Here is a 22,566-nt window from a genome sequence, read left to right as displayed (position 1 = left end):
CTCCTATCCCTGGTAGGGTGCTGAGCCCCAGCCCTGGCTGCGGGGCTAAAAGAGATCCCCTCCCTGGACCAAAAGCGAGCGCCAGGCTGGAGTGCACCAAAGTGCCCCACCAATCCCCTCCAGGACAGCAATGATGACAGCACACAGGGTGGGAACGGTTCGGCTGTATTGATTCTGGAAGGAAATACAGGCAGTAATACAGAAGCTTTGCAAGCACAGATACATACGCGGTCTCACTAGATCCTGCCGGAGTGGGGGGCTTGTGCTGGGGACCTGATCCTGCCCCAGGATGTACTTGAGGCAGGGGGTGCTGCAGGCATTCCCCAATCGAGGCAAAAAGCTGAAATCTCCATCAATGGCTGGATGGACCCTTGCAGAGAGGGGAGCTGCCCGTGCTGGACCCCAAAATCTGCCTCACTCAAACAAAAAGCCTTCCTCAGTGCCTTCCTGGCAAACCAGCCCTGTCTTGGACTAAGCATCCTTGGCCTCATCCTGCCCTGAAATGGGGTCCTGAGCTCCTGCCACTGGAGAAGAGCCAAAAAAACCAGGGGTGAACCCCACTGGGTGCAGCAGCTCCCAAAGAGGAGGTCCCACTGGATCCGAGCCCTTGGGAGCGAGGTCCATCACCCCCATCCGCTAAATCCATCTGGTCCCGGGATGCAGCTCCGGTGGGTTTTCACTTTCCCTACTCCATCTACCCTCGATGCCGTGCGGGGTCCCTCCCAGCCCTGCTCTGGAGCGGCCCCCACCTTGGCTAAGGCACAACTCGGCTGCTTAAAAAAACAAAGAAAACCCAAAGGACAAGAGGTGCCTTGGATGGGAAATACAGTACGTGGAGCGATGGAAGTGCACACGGGCAAGGGGCTGGGAAGGGGGGTAATGCCCGCATGGCCGCAGAGAGACGTGGGGCATCGCCTGCAAGGTGCCAGGAGCTCCCCGCGCCAGCACTGCAGTGAAATAAAAAAATGGGGGGGGGGGGAGAAAGAAAAGGGAATTTTGGGTTCAGATAAAAAAAAAAAAAAAGGGTTGCAAAGGGTTGAGACAGCAACCCTCCAGAGCGTGTGCCCACCGGCACAGTCAGGATAATCTGCAACAGCATCGGGGGTCTCAGCTCAGCCTCTGTCCCAGCACCTCTGCGGATCCACCCAACGCACGCAGGAGCACACAGCTCTGACGGGGATGGCTTTGCTTCTCCCAATCCTATATAAAAAGCTTTGGCAAAAACGATATAATCTAAAGAGCTATTAAACTACAATCTCTTCCCGCATGGCTGTTCAGTAAACATAATTCCTTGGTGTCTTTGGCTGAAGTTTTAAAAAAATTTTGAAGCTGAAAAGCTTTTTTTTGTTTGGTTTTTTTTTATAGAAATAGATTTTTTCTTTACAAAAAAAATCAAAGCATCTGTTAGCATTTTTAATATATATATATATATATATAAAATTCCTGCTATAGAAAACAAAAAACCCAACCTTGGTTTTTGATATTGTTTTTTTAAAGGAAAAAAAAATTTGCTTTGGGAAAAAACTAGCTCGAGACGGCCAGGAAACACAGGAATGGTGCCACGGAGTTACATGATGCTGCAGTTTTGCACAGCCTGAGCCTGGGAGGAAGAAAGAAGAAGAAAATTAAAAAAAACCCAGTGTTACTATCCATTTGCTCTGGCTGCGAAGGAGGCAGCAATGTCCAAGTGGGACCCTCTGGATGTCCACACTGCCTGGACTGTGTGTGCCCCTGGCTCTCGTCCACCCTGGGCCTTGGGGTATAATAAATACCTCTTGGCTGGGGTAATTATAGCGCTGAAGTCAGAAGTTTGAGAATTGGCGGTAATATATGAGGGTAATAATATTGACTAATATTGAGGGTATTAATATTCAAGTGCTGAAATATTCGTTACCAGCATGAATAACGCTTGGCAGTGGTGGAACGAGAGCCGTGGAGGACGAAGGATGCTCCGGGGCTGCCAAGGGGGCTAAGCATGGGATGGCATGGGGAGACACTAGAGCCACATCCTTTTCCAATCCCTCTCAGCCTCCACACTCCCCTTACAAAGAGGCTTGTGCAAGCCCAAAGGTGCCCGGGGCAAGAGAAAAAGCAGATAGGAGGAGAGGAAGGGGAGGAAGGGACCCCCAGAGCGCTGCCTTGTTGAGAAAGGATGATTCAGGGACAGGATGGAGACCCAGCAGCATAGGGACAGCCCAGACCCGGGGTCTGGAAATGGCACTAACCTGCCTACGGGGGCTGGAGCTCCCCAGGAGGTAGCTCCTGGTCACCAGGCTGTCCCCAAGGCCGATGCTGCCAGAGTCACCAATGCTGCGGTAGCTGCGGGTGACGGTCATGCTGGAAGTGGACGAGCCCGAGGACACGGTGTTGATACCAGTGTTCTGGTTGCCCGACTTCTCGGCTGGCTGACCGCATGTCCCACAGACCACTGTGCGTGAGCGGAGGTTGTATTCCCCGGGGTCCCCAGAGCCACTGCAGCTACCCTAGATGCAGGGGGAACAGACAAAACAACCTTGAGTACTCGCCTGAGCATCTTCTCCCTTGAGTACCCTGCCCTGAGGACTGTGGCAGCACGGGTGTGATCCAGGAAGGCTCTTCAAGTTAGTCTTCAAACAGCGTCTGGACTCCACCCATCCTCTCCACCACGTGGTTTAAAAATAATAAATTATTATTACTATTGTTGTTGTCATTGTTGTTGTTATAAATATAATCCCAAATTACTGGGGCTGGCACACTGTGGGTGGGTGAACTGTCCCTGCTGCCCTGTCCTTGCACCCTGGGCTCTCATCACACAGGAGACATCTTAACTGTGCTCCTCTTGTGCTTGTCTAAGAGCATCCTCTTCCTCGCTGCCTGGGAGAGTGCAGGCTCAGTGCTTTCCAATGGGAAATCCACTTTTGGAAAGGATTCAGTCCCCAGACAAATGGGCAGCAGTGGCCCACAGGAGCCTGGCTCCTCTGTCCAAGGATAATCGATAGCCATCTCGGCATGGCTCTTCAGATCCGGAGAACTCAAAGGAAAGCAGATGATGGACGCCCCATCCTGCTCCTGTCACACAGAGCCCTGGGGAGCAGCATCCAGAAGATTTTTTGCCAGTGTTGAGGCACAGTGTGGTGGTGATGGCATCTCTCCATGTATGATTCCTGCGGGCACCTCATGTGCGAGACAGATCTCTCCCTGCGGGATGGGCTGGCGGGGGCTCCTGGGCTGCAGCCAGGGATGTTTGATATGGGGAGAAGCGGCTGCAGCTCTGCTGCTGGCACGCTGCCTGCTCGCTGCCTGCTCTCTGCCCGCTGCTCTTCCTGGTGCATATTTCAGCTCCGTCAGGGGAGTGATGGGCTGAGAGGAAGGACGAAGTCACCTCTGGATTTGTTCCAGTGCCCTCGCGAAGTGAAGAGGATGGAGCAGCTGCCACGGAGAAGTGTCGTCCATCAACTTCCCACCATCCTGTCCTCCACCTCCAAGCAATGTGAGGTACCAGCTCAGCCTCCCTCCCAGCTCCTCCAGCCCTTTTTGTGGCTGGTCAAGGTTGCTCAGGGTTGGAGATGACTTCCAGCAAGGTCTCTAGAGGTTTTTTTGCAAGCAGTCATCTTCTCCAGGTGCCAGAGGTCTATTGGCTTCTCCCATGGGGTTGTTTCCAAAACAGCCTCCCAACTGCCGTCTCCCGTAAGGCCTGATCCTGTGTGATGCTGAGCTGCCTCCCACCCTGACTGGGACCAGACCTGAGCTCCCCCAGCATCCCTGCGACAGAACCCCTGGGACCAGTGCCTTCCCCAGTGCGGTACTCACATGGTGATGGCGGTGGTGGATGTTAACTTCATCATCGTCCTCATCCTCATCTTCATCGTTGATGATCACGGTGCGGACCAGTTTCCGCATGGCCACCTCCTGTGGGGGACAGGAAAGGAGTTGGAGGGGTTCGATGTCTACAGACCCCCCTATGCCCCAACCCGGTGCTGCCATTGGGCTCTCACCTCCCCGTTGGAGTTGATCAGGGCAGTGCGCAGGCTGTCCCCAGACCCCCAGCTGCTCTGGGCTTTCCACACCACGTTGCTGGGGGGGCTATGGGTCGCCCCAGCCCCTGAGGCCCAGATCTAGGGAGAAAAGCACAGAGAAAAGCAACATCTCAGGTCTGTGGAGCCCTGACCCTGGGGATGTGGGTCTGTCCCCCTAAAAAAGCCAAGCACCAAGAAGCATGCACCCTGGCTCCAACCGCTCTGCATCACCAACGGCCCGGGTGGGTTTGGGATCTCAGGTGGATCCTTCACCAGGCAGTGACTCACCGTGACCACCTGGCCAGCCTTCAGGGTGAACTTTGGGGGGAAGCGGTAGGTGATGGGGGGATCATCTCCATTCTGCCGCTTGATCTGCCAGTTCCCCATCGCCTGGTCCTGCAAGAGAGAGAGAGCAGCAACCCTGAGATCCCCTGGTTCCTCCCCAGCTTGTCCCAGTTCCCCTCCTGCCCATGGGGTGAAGTGGGGCTGAACTACACCCCCAGGGATCTCAGGGATCACCCCTGAAGACAAACACACCTCGTTAGACTTGTTCCTGAGACGGACGAATCTGCCTTCCAAGTCCACCTCCTCCACCCCGACACGGCCGCTTGTCCGGGCATGGTGGGAGAAGCTGGTCCGACTCTCGCTGTCCTCCAGCTTCCTCTTCTTGGAGGAGCCCGGGGTGGACAAGTGGCTACGGGATGCACCTTTGTGGGAGGAAGGGCTGGGGGACAGCCTCAGCCTGGGCAGGAGTAGAAGGTGAGATGGAACCGGTGAGGACACGAGGGCTGGGACCTGCATAGCCCACTGGGTGCAGCGCCCTGTGCTCACCGCTCCTCCTCGCCCTCCAGCAGTTTGCGGTAGGCATTGATCTCCATGTCCAGAGCCAGCTTGATGTCCAGCAGCTCCTGGTATTCATCCAGCTGCTGCTGCATGCGTGCCCGCATCTCAGCCATCTCCCGCTCCTTGTCGGAGAGCAGGCGCCGGTTGGTCTCGCGTTCCCTGGCCAGAATATCCTCCAAATCGTGCAGCTTCGCCTCCTTGGCAGCCAACTGTGTGGGGAGGGAAGGTGAGAGTGGCTATTCCACTTGGGGCCATCCCCAGGGCGGGGACATCCAGAGGGATCCCTTGGTCCTGACTCACCTGCTTCTGCAGCTGGCTGACTTCAGAGGAGAGGTTGTCGATGCGGATGCGGGTTTGCTGCAGCTCCTCGTGGGCAGCACCCACCATGTTGCTGTTCCTCTCAGCCGATTGCTTGGCATTCTCCAGCTGAAGGACAAAATGGGTGGGTTAGCATCCCCAGCACCCTCTGCCCACCGGCACTCCACAGGGCAGGGTGGGAAGAGGATGGCTGTGTGTGGGTGTTGCTCACCTTCGCCCCATAGGTCTTCTCCAGTTCCTCCTTGTAAAGCCTGATCTGGGCTTCATGCTGGCTCCGCAACTCTTGCAAGGCTTCGGAGAGTTTGCTCTCAAACTCCCGCTGCCGCCCGTTGTCGATCTCCACCAGCCGGGTCTCATGGCGGCGCTTGGTTTCCCGCAGCTCCTGGGGACAGGTCAGGGGACACAGTGTCACCATGGGGTGGGATCGGCTTGGAAATGGGGACCCAACACACAGGGGGCATCATTATCCCAAGTGAGCCTGGCACCGCAGCGGCACATCGTGCCTCACCTCGCTATAAATGTTTTTCTGGAATTCGAGCTCTTCCTTCAGTGTTTGCAGCCGGTTCTCCGCGTCCACGCGGCGCAGCATCTCATCCTGCAGCTGCTTCTTGGCTTCGCTCAAGGCACTTTCCAGCTGCAAGGAATTGAGAAGGACCATCATGGCAGGCTCCTGGGGACTGTCCAGGCACAGCACCCAGCGCTAGCCGGGGACCCACCACCCAGTCCCCTGGCACAGCGGGGAGCTGGCAGCCCCCAGGCAGGTGGGGGACAGGGGGGGTCTGTGGGGCAGTTGGGGACAGGGCTGCCACCACTTACCTTGGCCACCTGTGCCCTCAGGTCCCGCACTTCAGACTCCAGATTCCTCTTCTCGCCCAGGGCTGTGGAGAGTGCAGCTTCCTTGGAGTTGAGCAAAGCCTCCACGTCCTTGAGGCGGGCCTGGGCGGTCAGCAGGTCCCCTTCCTTCTTGGCATTCCTGCAAGGCACCAGATGGCACAGGTGAGCAGGGCAGCAGGGAGAAACCACGCATTGTACCCGGCACCCTCAGCCCAAGCACACAGAGCATCACGTCTGAACCCCTCTGATCGCCCCCAAAAGAGGTGCAGGATTGTACCTAACGCCCACCTGCCAATGGGACCGGCAGGTCCCAGCCAGCCGGCGTGACCAGCACCAGTCTGGATACTGGAAAGCAGAAAGGGCTGGGAAAAAACTGGGTGAGCAGGAGGTGTCTCGGGGCTGTAATGCCCGTGTACAATATGCACACCCACGGCCCGGCTGCAGCCACTAGAGGTCAGTGTGGATACAGTGCGTCGTGGTGTGACATACAGCATGGCATGGCACAGCACGGCATGGTGTGACACAGTGCAGCATGGCATGATGTGGCACGGTGCAGCATGGTGTGGCACGGTGCAGCATGGCATGGCACAGTGCAGCACGGTGTGGCACAGTGCAGCATGGCATGGCACAGCGCGGCATGCTGTGGCATGGCACAGGGTGGCGTGGTGTGACACAGGGCAACATGGCATGGCACAGTGCAGCACAGTGTGGTGTGACACGGTGCAGCGTGGAATGGCACAGGGTGGCATGGTGTGACATGGCACAGCATGGCATGGTGTGCCACAGTGCAGCACAGCGTGGTGTGACATGGTGCAGTGTTGAATGGCACAGGGCGGTGTGTTGTGACACAGTGCACCATGGTGTGGTGTGGCACAGTGCACCATGGCATGGCACAGGGCGGCGTGGTGTGGCATGGTACAGGGTGGCATGGCACAGGGCAGCGTGGTGTGACGTGGTGCAGCACACTGCGGCGTGGTGTGACACAGTGCAGCATAGGGTGATGCCTCCAGCACTGCTGTGCAACCTCAGAGCCCCTGCGCTGTCCCGCGCCTCCATTTCCCCCCTTGCTTTTTAAGCCCTCTGACAGCAGGTCAAGGCCATGTCTTACAGGCAGCAGACCCGAGACACATCGCTGTTTGCCTAGGGAATTTGATCAAGACTAACGCACCAAAACACAACCTGACACTATTTTGGTAGGCCCTATAAAAAGAAAAGACACGATGCTCTTTCTGCGGCACCCAGTAGCTGTCAGCACTGGGGTGGCTTGCACTGTCGGCTCATGACAGAGATTGTCAACCCACCTCCCTCAAAATTGGGTGTAGGACTCGTGCAGGCAGGACGTGCCCGGGGAACAGTGCCGGCCGTGGTGCCCCCTCAGCCGTGGGCAAGCACTGGCTGCACGCCGGCGCGTGGTGCACATTCCTGGGGCAGTGAGCACACACCCGCGCCATTAGATCACGGGTAAAAAAATATCAGGGAGGGGCTCGCGGCACAGACGGCACTCAGCCTGCCCCAGCTGCAGGATCCGTCCTTGAGACAGGATGGTGAACGTCAACAGCGAAGACGCTGAGGAGGTAGTTCGACTCTTCTCCTCCTGCCCACAGGGACCGGGACCCCAGGACAAGCACGGGCCGGTGTTCCCAGACTTGCACATATGTGGGAAGCTCCTTGCTTGGCCAACAGCAGATTTTCCTGCATTTCTTTCTGCTTCCTGAGCCAGCACGGAGAAGTTGTTCCGAGATATTCATATCACATGAGGCCCTGCCGTACTCGATTAGCCCCCTTTTGCAGGGAACCGCCATCCCGCTTGCCACAGCCGGCCGCCTGAGGAGTGCCGCCATGCCAGCTGGTCCTTCCCATGCAACCCACTCCTTTCATGCCAGTGACTCATAGGACAAAAATGCCATCTGGGAGCGGATCCGGAGCCTCCTCGGCTCATTGCAAGCAACAGTTGAGGCTGAGTTTTCCCATCTGGCAGTGGCTTGCCCTTGCAGCCAGCCTGGCCACCCTGGCACTGCCAGTAGGGTTTAATCCTGCTGTCCTTGATCAAGTTAACCACCGCTTAATTCTGGGAAGAGCTTGCCCTTGGTGTTTTGCTTCTGTAGCTCTTTGCTCGCCATGGCAGCTGCAGAGACTTGGGTGCAGCTGGGAGTCACTGGCTCTTTGGGATGGGGCTTGTGGCACGTGCAGCACCAGGCACATCCTGAAGCCTCCGACTCTTTAGTACCATTTATAAGTGAAATACGGAGGGGAAAATGCTGAGACTAGATGCTTACACTCGTGTCTCTGCAGTGGTGACAGATTCGCCCTCTCCAGGGACTGGAGGGATCCAGAGCTCAGGGCAAAACGCATTGATGCCTAGAAAACCCCATGGTAAATCCCGGAAGACTCGAGGACAAATCCATTTTCCTTAAAAGCCCCCCGTGCTCAGCTCTGGGTAACACTGGGGAGGAGCAGAGATGGGAGCTCGGAGCTCACCAGCTGGGCTGCAGCTCCCCGGCAGCGGCTGCAGGGCTGAGTTTGGGAGCAGTTTTGCAGGAAGGAGAGGGGTGAGTTGAATCCTGTCCTCTCCTTTCCTTTCCTCTGGCAAGTCTGGAGCTCTGCGTGACACGGCTCTCTGGGATCTGAGCATCTCCCCTCCATGTTCCTTCAAAACACAGCCCTGAACCTGAACGCGGCAGCCTCCAGATGAGATTTCAGCACACGCACAAGTCCTCTCCCACGCCGGGGACCCCTGTGTCCACCGATCCATGCAAACCCTTGCCATCCACATTCCAGCCCAGCCAAGGTTTGGGTTTTCCTCTCACCTCCTGTTGGGTCCTGCTTTTATTTCCCCTGCAGCCTCCCAGGCTCCAGCTGGCACTGGGCTAAAAATAAAAACTTTCATGGCAGCTGCATCGCTCCCACTTCCCTCGGCAAGGGGACGAACAGGGACCTTCCTCCTCCTCCCCAGAAGGTTTCACTGGTCTTCCCATCCTGCCTGCTAGAGACTAAAAGATCCCAAATCGTCTGCCAGCTGAAAGGGAAGCAGAGATCCACCCTGAAGGGCTGCATGCCTGCAGCCAGGGGACATGGGCTTAGTGTCCTGCAGGATTTGATCCCCTGTGCTGGGAGAGTCGGGTGTAAAAATAAGCATTTATCGAAGCCAAGAGGAGAAAACACAACAGAGGCATCAAATCCTCAAGAAACAAATGTCTCAAGAGAAAAGATGGAGGGAAAAGGGGCCTCAAGATGTTTTATTTTTAGCTTTTAAAAGCAGGAAGGAGGGGGAAAAAAAAAAAAAAGAAAATTGCAGCTGAGCTGCCAGAAAATCCAAATGTTAACGGAAAGTTGGACCTGCTTTGACTGTACTCAGCACAGACACAGAAACGAGCCTGCAAAGCTGACGCGATGGCTTCCAAAAGGGCCAGGGCTGAAGACCCTCAGGGCGGCCAGTCCCTGCAGAAGGTTCAGGGACAGCCCTGCAGAGCAGCGCCCAGGATCTGCTATTGCTCCCCTTCACCCTGCCTCACAATCCCAGCCCAGAAACCTGACAGATCTGGGCTCTCCCTCTGGAAAAGCTGAGACAGGCCAGAGCCATTGGAGCTCATGGGAGGCGAGCAGCTTTGGGCACGCACCCCGCCGGGCTGGCAGAAAGGTGCCCAACCCTCTCCGAGAAGCCAAAGCCCACTAGATGCATTTTAGGAAACACCCTTTGGTTTCACCTTACTAATAATCACCACCAGCCATTTCTGAAGCACGAGGCTGCTCCTGTGGGCAGAGCGGCTGCCGTTCGGCCGAGCTTCGCACACTGGAAAGGATCAACAGGGTGGGATGAGCCAGTGGAGAAACAGGCGTTCCCCTCCTTCCCCGCCTCCAAATGGCAGCTGCCCCAGCCCAGACAAGGTGCTAAGTCAGGGGAGCTCGCAGGCTCACGCCCCATCTATAAATCTTTTTGCATGTCTGCAAATCCCCAGGCACCACGGGTTTCTTTCTCACCTTGCTGCCAGGGAGCCAAAGCGACATGCCAGCCTGCTCCCCTGCAACCCTGCCACAAGACTGGGGAAATGTTACCCCAGAGAAGACTTTACGACATATTTACAGCTTGGGAAACTGAGGTAAGAGAGGCAACATGTGCCCAAGGAGGTTTGTGATGGATCTGATTGCTGGGAAGACCCAGAAAACCTGCTCTGCTCCGCCGGGGGCTTGCTGCTTTGCACTGCACTGCTTCCAGCACCAGGGATCAGTCCCAGGGATCGCTCCTCCCATCCCAGGGATCGTTCCCCCATCACAGGGATCGCTCCCCCCATCCTAGCGATCACCGCCCCCCCCCCATCCCAGGGACCAGGGCCCCACAGGGGAAGCAGCAGGGACAGCATAAGGAAAGGCGGTCTTGGGAAAAACCTCTGCAGTGGGGCAATGGGAATATGGCAAAGCAGCTTCTCCCAGCTCCTGACTCATCTGTGCCGCTGTGCTTTTGCCAAATCACCAGGATAAACATAAGCTGGTCTCCTAGCAGGGGAGCTGTAAATAGCCAGTTCGATGTATAGTAAGGACAACATCTGCACAGAGCCAGCATCCTGTTAGGCACCAAACCCCCTGCCAAATGGCAGCCAAGGGATGCCAGTGCTGGCTGTGTTCAAGGATGCACGGAAACAGCCCCCACCCTCCAACGTTGGCTGTGCCAAGCCCCTTCCCAGTGCCAGGGCTGGTGCTGGCCATGCTGCACACTCCTGGCATGCTCCTGGCACGCTCATCCCTGGGGCTGAGGGGCTTGCTCAACTCCGCATGGCCCCAGCGGAGCGAGAACACCTTGTTGGCATCTCCTAAGAGCTGGGCTTCCCCCTCCTGGAATTGGGATCTGGCCTTTTCTTGCATCCTAAAAATGAACCAAAACCCGCTGCTTCGTTGAGAACCAGAAAAGAGCATTTCACAGGGATGCAAACAGACTCTTCAGTCTGGGGTTCCCAAAATCTTAGCCATTCCTGTCCCTCCACAAACCCCATCACCAGGACCCTTGCTGGGAGTTGCAGGTGCATACCAAGTCCAGCGCAACTGGACCCAACCACAGCTGATACCTCCAGGAATCAGCTACAAATACTCCCCAAGAAGCCTTTAAGGAGCTTTTCTCCTTTCACTGGATATGCCAGAGCAAATGCCTGGCACCCACGCACGGTCTCCCTGCAGCCTTGCCTCTCGGGATGGGGAAAAGCAATTGGGCTTTATCAGCACTGCAACAAATCGATGCTCAAGACCACGGCGTGGACCGATGGCCCTCCTCGCTACTTTAAAAGCCAGAAACACGATTTCAGAGAATAAATAGTATACTAAAAAGCCTCATGCAGCCCATGCTGGCTGGGGAGCCCCAGTGTCACTCGCTCCCCATCCTGGGCTGTCACGCCAGTGCTGGTGACTCATCCCAGCCTTCGCCAGCAGCTCAAAATGGAAATCCCAAGTCACCAAGTGACGTTGCTGTTTGGGCTGAGTCCCCCCTAGTAACAGGAGGGTTCTGTGGTTTTGAAGGGCAGATGGTATTACCAGAGGGCTTTTATAGCTGGAAAAGGGGGTTTTGCCGGCTCCCACGTGGGAGTCGGTGGGGGAACAGACAGGACTTGACTTTCCGCTGCCCATGCTGCACTTTTGGGGGCCCCAGGTGAGGTTTGCATTAGGCATAAATCTATGTGTCTGCATAGACAAGGGGCAGGATTTATTCTTCACAGACGTGTGCCCCAGTGTGCAGCAGGCATAACAACTTCCCACCGGGTCTGCCGCTGCCTTGCTGCCTGTGAAACCTCCTTTCACAGCTGCCTTTAACTTCTCCAGGGTGCAGCAAGCCACAGGAGACAGATGCAAAGAGGATGCAAAGAGCTGGGAAAGAGCAAGTGAGCATCGGCTGCTGGAAGCCACCAGTGCCAGGAGCGTGCAGACCCGGGCACCGCTCGTGGCTGACCCTCAGGGACGAGAGAGCAAGCTGAGGGCAGAATTTCCCTATGGATTCCCTTTGCTACAAAAACCCTGGGTTACTTGGAACAAGCAGAGACCCAGACCTCCAGGCTGGGATTACATGCAAACTGCCACCAGTTGAAACTTGATTTAGCAAAACTGGTCCAGCCCCAAGTTTGTCCCCAGAGCTGCTATTGCAGAGCTCGGCAATTTGTCTGCATGATGCACAGGAAAAAACTTGGCCAATGTTTTTGTCTATGTAGGTCCCGAGGCGATTGGCTGATCCTGGGGTTTCCAGAGGGAGGGCTGGTTCCTTGCTTGCAAAATCTGCATTTTCCATTGAAAAAATCACCAAAGACTTTAAAAACCTGAACATCTCAACTGCTTGGAAAACCACGATCAAACACTGATCAATCCCCACTCGCCAGCCCAAGCTCAGCACGACCCAAACCAATATATTATGAACATGCCAGCTTGCCTTTTGCTGGCCTCCCACAGAATTTTGAATCAGGTTATCTAAAAGACACTTGATGGCCTGGACTTAAACCATCTTAAATATAGATTAAAGCAATAATGTCCTTCTTCAGGAGAAAGGAACTCTCTAAAAAAAGACTAGAATTGTGGTGGAAAGAAATTTTTTTTAGACATAGCTCAAATATGTGAATACAACACCTTCCGCGTTGTTCACTTTCCATCTTCTGAGGACAAGGTTTGAGTAGAAAAAGCACAAGAAGAAAGCTTGTTTTTACAATCCAGAATTTACTAACACTTTGTAGTGTTGTATATCATATAAAAGCCTGTTTAAAGCTTAAGCCTGCATTGTGCATACTTCTGCCTTTGGGAAAAGAACAAGGAAATTCAAAGCATTCGTTGTAATACTGTGAACGTTCAGGATGGTGACAAGCGCAGTTTTGTATCTTTAATATAATTTGGATGGAATGAAATTTAAGGGATTTTGCTCAGTCTTGACTATCTTACCCTGTCACAGCAAATTCCAGTTCTTGCAATAACTGGGTTCAAACTTATTGGGAAAGTTTTGTATGTAATTTTTTTTTTTCACCTAAAATGACTCCTAGTGTTGCACCTCCGTAGAAATCCCAAATCATTAGATTTACTTTAATACAGCCTTCTTTTGATGAATGAGAAATGCAAAGCCTATAAATCACCACCTTAAAGGATGAAGACAAAATGCAGATTCCCAGTGTTTCCCTTGGGGATTTGACACAGTGCGGGGAGGCCTTACAAATGTAGTTAAAAACAGTGAGCTGAGTCACTCATATTAATCACGTCTTTGGGACCAGGAGCATTGGAGCAGGGGGGGGAAAACAGCTGTAAACTCATGTTTCGCTGGGACCTGGTGATGCGGCCAGGACTTGGGGCAGCAGAGAAGGAGCAGGGATGCAAATCCCAGCCCCAGAAGTAAGGAAACGCATTGCCACCGTGTAAATGTGGCAGTTGGCTCCTTTCCCTCTGCACACATGTGCGGTCCAACAGCACCTCTGAATGCAAAGCTTTGCAGCCCCTAAGTGCAGTGATGGAAAGCAATGAGGAGGTTGCTCTGCTTATCGGGGCATCGCTGTCCCAGCTATGCTGCGGGGAGAAAGCTGCACCCCAGCCAGTGCCTGCTGCATTGCACTGATCCAGAGCTGGGAACAGGGTGCCTGGGCAAGATGGGACAAGGTGGAGAGGACTCAAGAGAGGCAAAACAGGGAGGAAGCTCAAGGTCTCCTTTTTCCTCTCCAGCAGCAGCAGCTCACCCCATTTTCCATAAATCTGGGTACACAAATCTTCCAGCCAGCAAAATTTGCTTAGGAAACAAAGTGGGGGATTGTTAGATCCAGCTGCCACCCATCTTCCTGGGAACAAAAGGGTTTGCTATCCCTGCTCCAAGGGCGCAGATAAAGGCAGGCGAGGTGTTTACATTGCCACAAGGTTTGTTTGCATGCAGTGGCGGCGAGGCTGGCACGGGTTGCACTGGAGCCGCCTTGTTTGCCCACTTCGGCTACCGGCCTGAGTCACTGCCGGCATTGCGAGCTCCTGGCTGCATCGCCTCTGTCAGGGCGGCTGCTGGGATGGGTCTCAACGCGATGCTATTGGGAAAAGGCAGCTCGGCACAGGGACGAGCAGCGGTGAAGATGAGTGCCGGCGTTAAGCTGTGCTCTGCCATACGCAGCCAGTGCAGCAGATGCTCCCAGCACACCTCTGCCCACTTTCCCTGCCAGCGTGCACTGTGCCAGGATGAAGCCCAGACCTGTTTGGCACGTGTGCAGGAAATAACCACTTCCCCACCAGAGAGGACCGCAGATGTGGCATCCCTAGACAGTGCAATTTAGCTACAATTGCTGCTTGCACAGAATCACCCTGCAAACGGGGCCACTGCAAGAGGCTTCAGTCTCCCCACTATCTCCCTCTTGCTCAGCCCCACGTGCCCGCACAGCACTCCCCACAGGGAAAGCCCCCGTCTGGCAGCTTTTTGCACTGGAATGACAGAGCCAAGGCTGGGCTGCAAAAATCAGCGCCTCTTGCTAGTTGGGACACGCATGCCGCAGGTTTGTGTCTCTGCCCTGCCAGTGGGGGCTCTGGGTGCAACCCACCCTGCAAAAGCATGATGTCAAGAAGCAAATCTGCTCTCCCCAGCACACTGCTTCCCCCCTAAAGCCCATGGCATGAAGGCTCAGCTTCACAAAACTTGCCCTAATTTCTTCTAGTGCCCACAGGACTGTGGGGAGATGACTGGGGGAGCCAGCGCAGCACGGTGCCCTGTGGGGTGGCAACCTTGCACCCCACAGATGCTGCTGGGGAGCGGTTTATCCACAAGCACCCGTGGAAGGCCAGGAAGGAAGGGGCAGGTGAGTGTGACTGCGGAGCGGCGGGTGCCTGCCGAGGACGCAGCGAAGCATGGTCCTGCGCCGGCCGCACCCTGCTTCAGCCCTAAGACATGCAGCTGAGCATGACTCATCTCCCTGCTCGTGCTTCGGTGCAGGTCTCCAATCCTCCTTCTGCCCCACTGCAACCTCCCTCCATGTCCCCACGGAGGGGGACAGGTGTTAAAAAAACATGGAGAGTGGCACGGAGGTTTTATCGCCACCATTCACGTCCTGCTTCACCACTGGGCTGCAAAAGCTCTGTGAGTGTGGCCAGGGCTGGATCCAGAGCCCTCCTCAAAGCCACCGGCAAGCCCAGAGCTCTGCTCGGCCACCATATTGCAAGGAGAGGGGGACAATTGGCTCTTCCCAGTGGGGACTGGGAGCTGCAATGGGGCAACTGGCCATCCCCAGTGGTGGAAAACAGCCAGGTGTCCATGAGCACTAAGGCCAAGTCTCTTTTGGGGTCCTACCCCTCTGAAGCCCGCACATAACACATCCATGTCAAGAGCTTGGTTTTTTTTTCGGGCTCACACAACTCAGAGCTGGGGCTTTAATGGAGAAAGTGTGTCCCTAAACTGTTATTAAATAAAACCCTAACAAATTGGCACTATGGAGCTCAGCTGCCAGCCGAGCACTGCAGCAGGGAGACACCTTTCCTCAGCCAGGGCTGGGGGCACCAAGCTGGATGGCAGGACGACATGGATGCTGAAAGCAGCGAGCCAAAGCAAGTAGCTGGAGGTGGCTTTTGTCCAAGAGGGTTGAGAGACCTCTGCTATCAGAAACACTCTCCGACTGAGCTGCTTCTGAGCCACTCACAGCCCCGATGGAAAAATTCAAGAGCTTCAGAAAAGCTGTTGTTTGCTCCTAACCCTGGCTCCATCGCCTCTTTGCAGAGACATGGCACGAATACATGTGATGGTGCAACCCCATAATTAAGCAGGGTGAAGTACAGGCAGTGGGGCATTCACTGTGCATGCTCCCTGGGCTGCTGAGGAACTCTGTCCCTATTGCTATCGCACCTCCTGGCTCTAAACATGGGAAGGCAGCACTAAAGCATCGTGGCTAGCTACAGCTTGGAGGATAACCCCAGCTACAGGTGCCTTCACCTTCATGATGGAAAGGAAATTGGTTTACAATCGACAACGGGCGATGCTGACTCAGCATTGCTCAGGAACGGAGGTGTCCTAACCCCAGTTTGGTTTTGTGGCATCTCTGTGGGCTTGGTTTAATACACGTCATTAACCAACTTCCACACCTTTCGGCTCTCCTTAATACCTACAGCCCCAGATCACACCGTGGGGCTCACGGACACGCTGCGATGCCCTTCACATACCGAAATGGGGTTTCTCTAGGATGGCTGAGAGCCAGGCTGTAGCACAGCAGTCTCTGCACTAGGGGCTAGTGCACAGGGCTGCAGCTGCCACCGCACCGTGCCAGCCCCTTGCAGTTGTTCAGCTTCACATTGGGACTATTCAACCCTCGGCAGGAAGGGGAAGGGAGTGGAGGCAGGTGGGCACCCAGCCCCGACACCCTGGCGAGGGGCTGCGGGTGACTGATGGCAGCTGTGGACAGATATGGGTTTCACGTGGCACCAGCCTCGGCTTTTTGGGAATGTGCTGAGCCAGTCACGGAGGAACAGGCTTAGCAAACCGTCTCAGACAGACAGCAGGACAGGGAAATGGGCAACGTAGTTGGTGGCAGGACAGCAGGAGGCCATTCCCAGCTCTACCCTGGGGCAGCCCATCCCAAACCCACTGGGCTGATGCTTCTCCAGGGACTCCTCCATGCCAGCCCTAATTTTGGCCAGGACCAGAGGGAGAGCTCCGGTGGCTTCCTCCTATCCCAGCTGCCAGCAGCAGGGAAGGAAACTGCTGCTCCCAAAGGGCACGAATTTAGCAAAATAAGGAGCCCCACCCCAGCCACGCCACCCTCGTCGCATGCCTCTACTGAGCACCGTGCCGGGAAAGGCTCTCACTTTTGCTGGGCTCCGAAGTTTAAGCGTTAATGGGATTCAGACAACTGAAGTGACGCGCACGAGGCTGAAAAAAACACTTGTGGCAGCAAGGGTGGCCAGGGCAGGCTGGGACACGCTGCGCTAGGTGCTGTACAGGGGATGGATGCATTCCCACACCAAAACCAGCCCTGTTTCCCTTTGCAATTGCTTCTCTTTAATCCCCCAGCTCTGAGGTTAAGGTCCTTTAATCTGCCAGGGGGATCCTATTGTAATAAAAAACGTTTAGGGCAACGGGATTTCTTCTCGTTCCCCTCATCTCTGGGAACACACCACACAACAAGGGGACAGCCCAGCCCTGCAGCAGGATGGGGTAACAGTAATGTCTGGAAGATACTGGTGAATGCAGCCAGCGATGAGAGCAAAGCCACAAAAAAAAAGTGCTGGAACCTTTTCCTCCACCCAAGATCGTCCTGCTTTGGGAGCTGGATGTTTGCACAGACAAGAAATAATCCTGCATAGAAATAGCCAGGGGCTAACGAAAACCTCAGCCTTGAAGCAACAGGGCTTTTGCCGCAGAGCCTTTTAGCTTTGCAGCACGTGGGGAAGGCAGGCATGCCCAGCCATCCCGAGATGCCGGGTGTCAATGTCAGGGGAAAATAAATCTGTCCAGAGCACTGGAGACTCAGGGGCGGGTATTTAAGAGGGTCCCAGAGGGGCATTGGGGGTCCCAGACCAGCCCCAGCTCTGCGTCGCCTGCTCCCCCAGAGCATCACCCAGCTGCACAAGCTGTTCTTTGTTTGCTCCAAAAGGGCAAAGCCTCCTCCGAGCCAAACCGTTCCTTCCCTGGCAGAATTTCTACGAGACAGAGGGGGGGAAACAGCCCAGGAGCCTGAGGTTTCTCCCCCACGCAAAATGTTCCAGCACAAGCACATTGCTGCTGAAGGCGGCACAGAGGCAGCACCCAGCCCTGCAGCAAGGAGTTTTTTTTTTTTTAGCTCTTCTTTTTATTTTTTCTTTCTTTTTTCCAGTAAATGGGTCCCATTTACCTGCTACTTCCTGGAAAATATTGCTGAACCCAGCACAGGGCAAAATCCACCTAGTATGGGGAAGCTGGCACCCTCGCTGCTGCCTCCTTTGCTCTGCCCTTGGATGAGCTTCCCTCCCCCGCCACTGCAATGACTGTTGGAAAACAGGAGATTTTTCCTCATTAGGGCCAGGGATGAGATTTGGGCCCAGGGAGGAAGAGGCACTGCCAAGGCACTGGCTTAATCAGGTTAGGGGCTGCAATTCAGGAAGCCATCGCTCATCAGATGCACTGCTAACAAAGGTCTGGTTCCTGTTTCGGAGGAGGGAGCCAGCCACAGCACAGCCACCCCTTGCCCATGGGAGTGGGGCACTGGGACCCCCCCACCCCACCCCGGGGCTCCTTTCTTGGGGATGGAGGTGCCCAAGGGCTGTATCCATACACCCCTGTGCCCCCAACCTGGGGCTTGCACTGACAAACACCTCCGCCTCGACAATCTGGGATGAGGTGGGTCCTCAGTGGAGCAAGGCAAGGGCTGGGACTCCTGTTTTCACCCTGTGAGTCAGGAGCCAGCTCACGGAGGGGGGGCGATGGGCAGGACCGGGATGCAGAGCGTCCCTCCGCAGCAGCCCAGTGTTGTGCTGGAGCCTGTGCCCCTCCAAAACTCGCCCCTCCTTGGGGACCGCAGGTCAGGGACACCTGGGACGGGGCATTTCAGGCAGGTCCTGGCTCTCCCCCATGGTCCGGGAGGGGACGATGCCAGGTGCTGCCAGCACCCCTGAATCACCAGCCACCCTTGCCACACCCTCTGCTTTGCCACAAATGTGGCTCTGGCATGGCCAGTGGCCACGCAGAGCTGGGGAGCTGACGGGGAAGCCCAGGGGCTGGGGACACAGTGTGGCATAGGGCCAGCGCCTGGCTGCCCAGGGATGAGTGTCCCCTGGTGCCAGGAGCCGGGGTGGGTGCTTTGGGGAACCCCTCCTGGAGCGGCATCAAGAGCAGCCAAAGGGGCAGCGGGAAGGATCCAGCCTGAAGGGAAGAGCAGCCGGCCAGGAATAGAGGGGTGGTGGGAGGCAAAGCGCAGGCAGCTGCCTGCACCTTGACCCAGCTCTGCCCCAGGCTTGCCAGACCCTCCTCCATCCACGCAGCTTTTGCACCAGTGCGTTGGTAGCTGGTGAGACTGGTCTCCTGTTTGCACACCCTGTCCCTCTCCAGCCAGCACCTCTTCCTCCACCCCAGATAGAGCACCCAGCTCCTCTTCCTCCCAGAGCAGGCCCAGCACCCACTGACTCCACCAGTGCCAGGGACTGTGCTGCAACCAGCCGTGCCATGCCCCAACACCCCCAGCCCCCCACCCTCCCTTCTGTGCAGGCGAGACAACCCCGGCTGTGGGCAGCAGCGATGCTGTGGGTGCTGATAACATGGCCGCAGAGCTGCCTGCCCCGCAGGAGATACCCGGCGCTTCCCCTGGGGCTGACAGGGAGAGCGAGGGGAGCAGAGGGCTGCTGGGTTATTTATTAGCCAAAGTGTCACTGCACCGAGGTCAGCAAAACTGCCCAGGACAAGGTGCTGACCCAGGGGCTCGGGTTGGGCAGCAGAGCCGGCGGGACCGGTACCTCCCTGCCGAGCCAGATAGCAAGGAGCAGAGCAACACCTGCACCGCCTGCCCTGCCAGGAGAGCTGCACATGTGTCCTTCCTGACCCCGTGAACAGCTCCGACCCATCCCTGTGCCTGAAAGATTCGGGGTACCCCAGCCAAACTGAGCCCTAGGAACAACATTGCAGCTTGGCAGCTGATTTCTGCCCCTCTCTGAGCAGCTCTGCCACGCTGAGGAGGTCCCCAGGACACGAGATGAACTGCTGCCCCTTTGCAAGGATTTTGGAGGTTGGAAAGCAGCCCCGACGCCACTGCCCAAGGAAGCTGGGGCATGCCAGAGACAGGAATGAATAGCACCGGCTTCCCCCGGCAGAGCTGCTCTTCCATCTCATCGGCAGTGACTCAGAGACGACTCAACACATTGAAACACCTCTCTCCTTCAGAAACTGCGCTCGCCGCCCGTTCTCTGAAAACGGTGGTCTGAAACCTGCCTCCAAACCGAGAGCTGCTCTTTGGGAATCCCCTTGAGTCAAAGAGCTTTTTCGGGGAGATCTGTCAGCGTTAGGGAACGAGCACAGCAAGCTCCAGGAGCGCAGCCCGTCGCAGAAAAAAACCATCTTTTTGCAGGGACACTCTGCAGCACAGCCAGATCCAGGCTGAGTATGCAGCTCTCAGCCAGGGATGGCTGCAGGCCGGGCATTTTTTCCAACCCTCAAAAGATTGTGGCCAAGATAGTTCTGGGTTTGCATAAGGCAGCAAAAGCCTTTAGACAGCTCAGCTCCTCGTCTCACCAGCTCCCAGATCCTTGGGATCTGGTGAGCAGGGATCCGCCTTGCAGCGAGCGGGACGAGCAAAGCCGCCTTATCTAAGGACAGAGCTGCAGCAGCGCACGGGAAATAGAAAGCTAAATATAAAACACCACACAGCTTTCAAAGACAGCTGTAAAAGGCTGCACATTCACTCCCTTCCCAGTAGGTAGAATATTTATGGCATCTTCTGAGGAAGTTAATTTTAGCCTCATCTGTTACAGACTCAAAACGAGGCGTCCAGAATAAGAGGCAAAAGATCAAATGAAGGAAGAGGGGGTTATCCCGCCACTGCCCAGCCCGGATCCTGCCCCAAGCCAAAGCTGATGACGGAAAGGGACCCGCTCACTCATTCCGTGGAACGGGACTCAGGGAGCTGAGCATGACAGGGCTGCGGTCCCAGTGCCGCACGGGCTGGCAGAGCCCCGGTGAAGCCCAGTGGCCAGTCTCTGCCTGGCCAGCAGCGTGACACCAGCCAGGGAGCCCCATGGAGGGATCCACATCCTCAGGGGACCTGCGCTGGACATCTGCCACAGTCCTGAGGAGGGAAGGGCAGAGGCACCCAACAGCAGCAGGGAGGTGGCAACAAGGTAGGCATTTCTGATGTCAGGAAGGGAAAGACATAAACCTGATGGAAAGGGGCTGGAGGGATTTGAGCCTCAAGGCAGACCTGGAGCACATCACCCAGAGCCAGCTGATGGGAAAGAGATACAGGCATTGCTGGAGCATTGCTTGCCCCAAAGCAGGGGGCCCTGCGGAGCAGGGACAGCTTGGCACAGGGAGGGTTAAGGCAAACAAAACCCGAGCAGGTTCTTTAACTGGTGCCAAAGACAGCAGAGGAAAATAGGACGAGCAGGGAAGATCTGTGGGCAGGACAGAGCCAGCTGGCTGGCCTTGCTTCCCGGTCTGCGCTGGAGTGCGTTTAGGAATAGCTCCAGGATGACGAAGGTGGAGGGGCCGCCAGCCCGGCGCTTGCGCCCCGTGTCGCACAGACCCTCCCCAGGAGCCCAGGGCATGTCTGCTCAGCCCTGGCCCTGAGCTTTCGCAGCTCTACTCCCAAATCCCCTCTCCAAGGGCATCCCGGCCAAAGATGGCGCTTGGAGGGAGAGCAGGAATGCCGGGAGAGCTTCCCTCCTCTCTCGGTCCCTGCCACGGACACTCCTGCCCCAGCCGGGTCACGGGTTTCCCCTCTCCCTGCCTCCTCCAGGTCGCTCCTTCCTCCCTCCCGGCTCCCTGCCAAGCATGACGACAGTGACCATCCCGGCACAGTCCCCCCCCCGTCCCCACGGCACTCACCGGGCTTTCAGCTCCTTGTGCTCCTCCCGGACTTTGCTGAGCTCCAGCTGCAGCCGAGCTCTCTCCTTGGCCACCGAATCCAAGGTCTTGCGGGCATCCGCCAGCTCTGACTCATAGGCAGCCTTGATGCCGGAGACCTCACGGCTCACCACCTCCTCCGATTCGGTGATGCGGAGCCGCAAACCGGCGTTCTCCAGCTCCAGCGAGCGCACCTTGTCAATGTAGACGGCCAAGCGGTCGTTGAGCTCCTGCAGGTCCTCCTTCTCCTGCAAGCGAGTGATGCGGGTTGGGGACAAGGGGGTCCCCGAAGCCCCGCTGCGGGTGCTCCTCTTCTGTGAAGGCGTCGCCATGGGGTCCGGCGTCGAGGCAAAGGACACGGCACAGGTCACAGCTCGGCGTCCCACACCACCCACCCAGCTGTCTCGGCTGCTCCTGGTTGTCTGAGTGACTTGCTTATATCCCAGCTGGGCTGTGCACTGGGAGGAGGAGCTGCGAGGAGGAGGCGGGTGGAGTTATCCGAAACCTGGGTGGAGACAACCGACTTGCATCAGTCAAGGCCTTTGCTTGGGAAAGGCTGGCAAAGCATCCCTGGGAAAAGGGGCCTTGGGAGGGCGGCTCTGGGGCGAGCAGCCCAGGGTGACCCCCCTGCAAACACCCCACCCACCCCCTTTTCTAGTGCAATTCCCCCAGCAGAGGCTGGTTTTCAGCATGGGGGAACTAGGCAAAGGTAAAGTGCAGCCTGAGAGGGGCTGCGGCAATGGCTTGCTGCCAGGCACCCCTGGGGTTGGGCACCCCCAAGACATCGCTGCCCCACAGGACAGGGCAGGTGGCATCTCAGCAGCTGACCCCAGGGTGCTGGGGGATCCTGGCATACCCTGAATGCAGGAGGCCCAGGCTGCACAGGACCCTGGAGCACCCCAGACTCTGGGCTTGAGGGACCCAAACACAGACTCCCAGGTCACCCAAAACACCATTGCCTAGGGGACCCCACAACCCTGAGGCACCATGGACATAGAGCCCTGGGGCACCAGAGGACAGCCCCCCACCCCCAGTTTCCCCAGCACTAGTTTTGCCCAGTTCTTTCAGCACTGGCCATCCCCATTTCCTAGC

At 56.4% G+C, this 22,566-nt stretch overlaps 1 protein-coding gene across 1 annotated transcript; it reads right to left on the bottom strand.

The window, feature by feature from the left end:
* Nucleotides 1–149: 149 nt before the first annotated feature.
* Nucleotides 150–21,911, bottom strand: LMNA (lamin A/C). Its single transcript, XM_030025695.2, has 12 exons — nucleotides 21,457–21,911; nucleotides 5,973–6,129; nucleotides 5,665–5,790; nucleotides 5,368–5,538; nucleotides 5,139–5,264; nucleotides 4,827–5,047; nucleotides 4,533–4,737; nucleotides 4,284–4,391; nucleotides 3,975–4,094; nucleotides 3,790–3,888; nucleotides 2,226–2,483; nucleotides 150–1,600 (listed from the first exon to the last, which is right to left on the bottom strand). Exons 1-12 carry the CDS (start codon nucleotides 21,804–21,806, stop codon nucleotides 1,568–1,570), a joined length of 1,974 nt encoding a protein of 657 aa, XP_029881555.1. The 5' UTR covers nucleotides 21,807–21,911; the 3' UTR covers nucleotides 150–1,567.
* Between the last annotated feature and the right edge of the window lie 655 nt (nucleotides 21,912–22,566).

This window comes from Aquila chrysaetos, chromosome 9 (genome assembly GCF_900496995.4).
Source record: "Aquila chrysaetos chrysaetos chromosome 9, bAquChr1.4, whole genome shotgun sequence".
Taxonomy (NCBI): Eukaryota; Metazoa; Chordata; class Aves; order Accipitriformes; family Accipitridae; genus Aquila; species Aquila chrysaetos.
The sequence above is the reverse complement of the archived record's forward strand: the minus strand, read 5'-3'. Positions and strand labels throughout refer to the sequence as shown.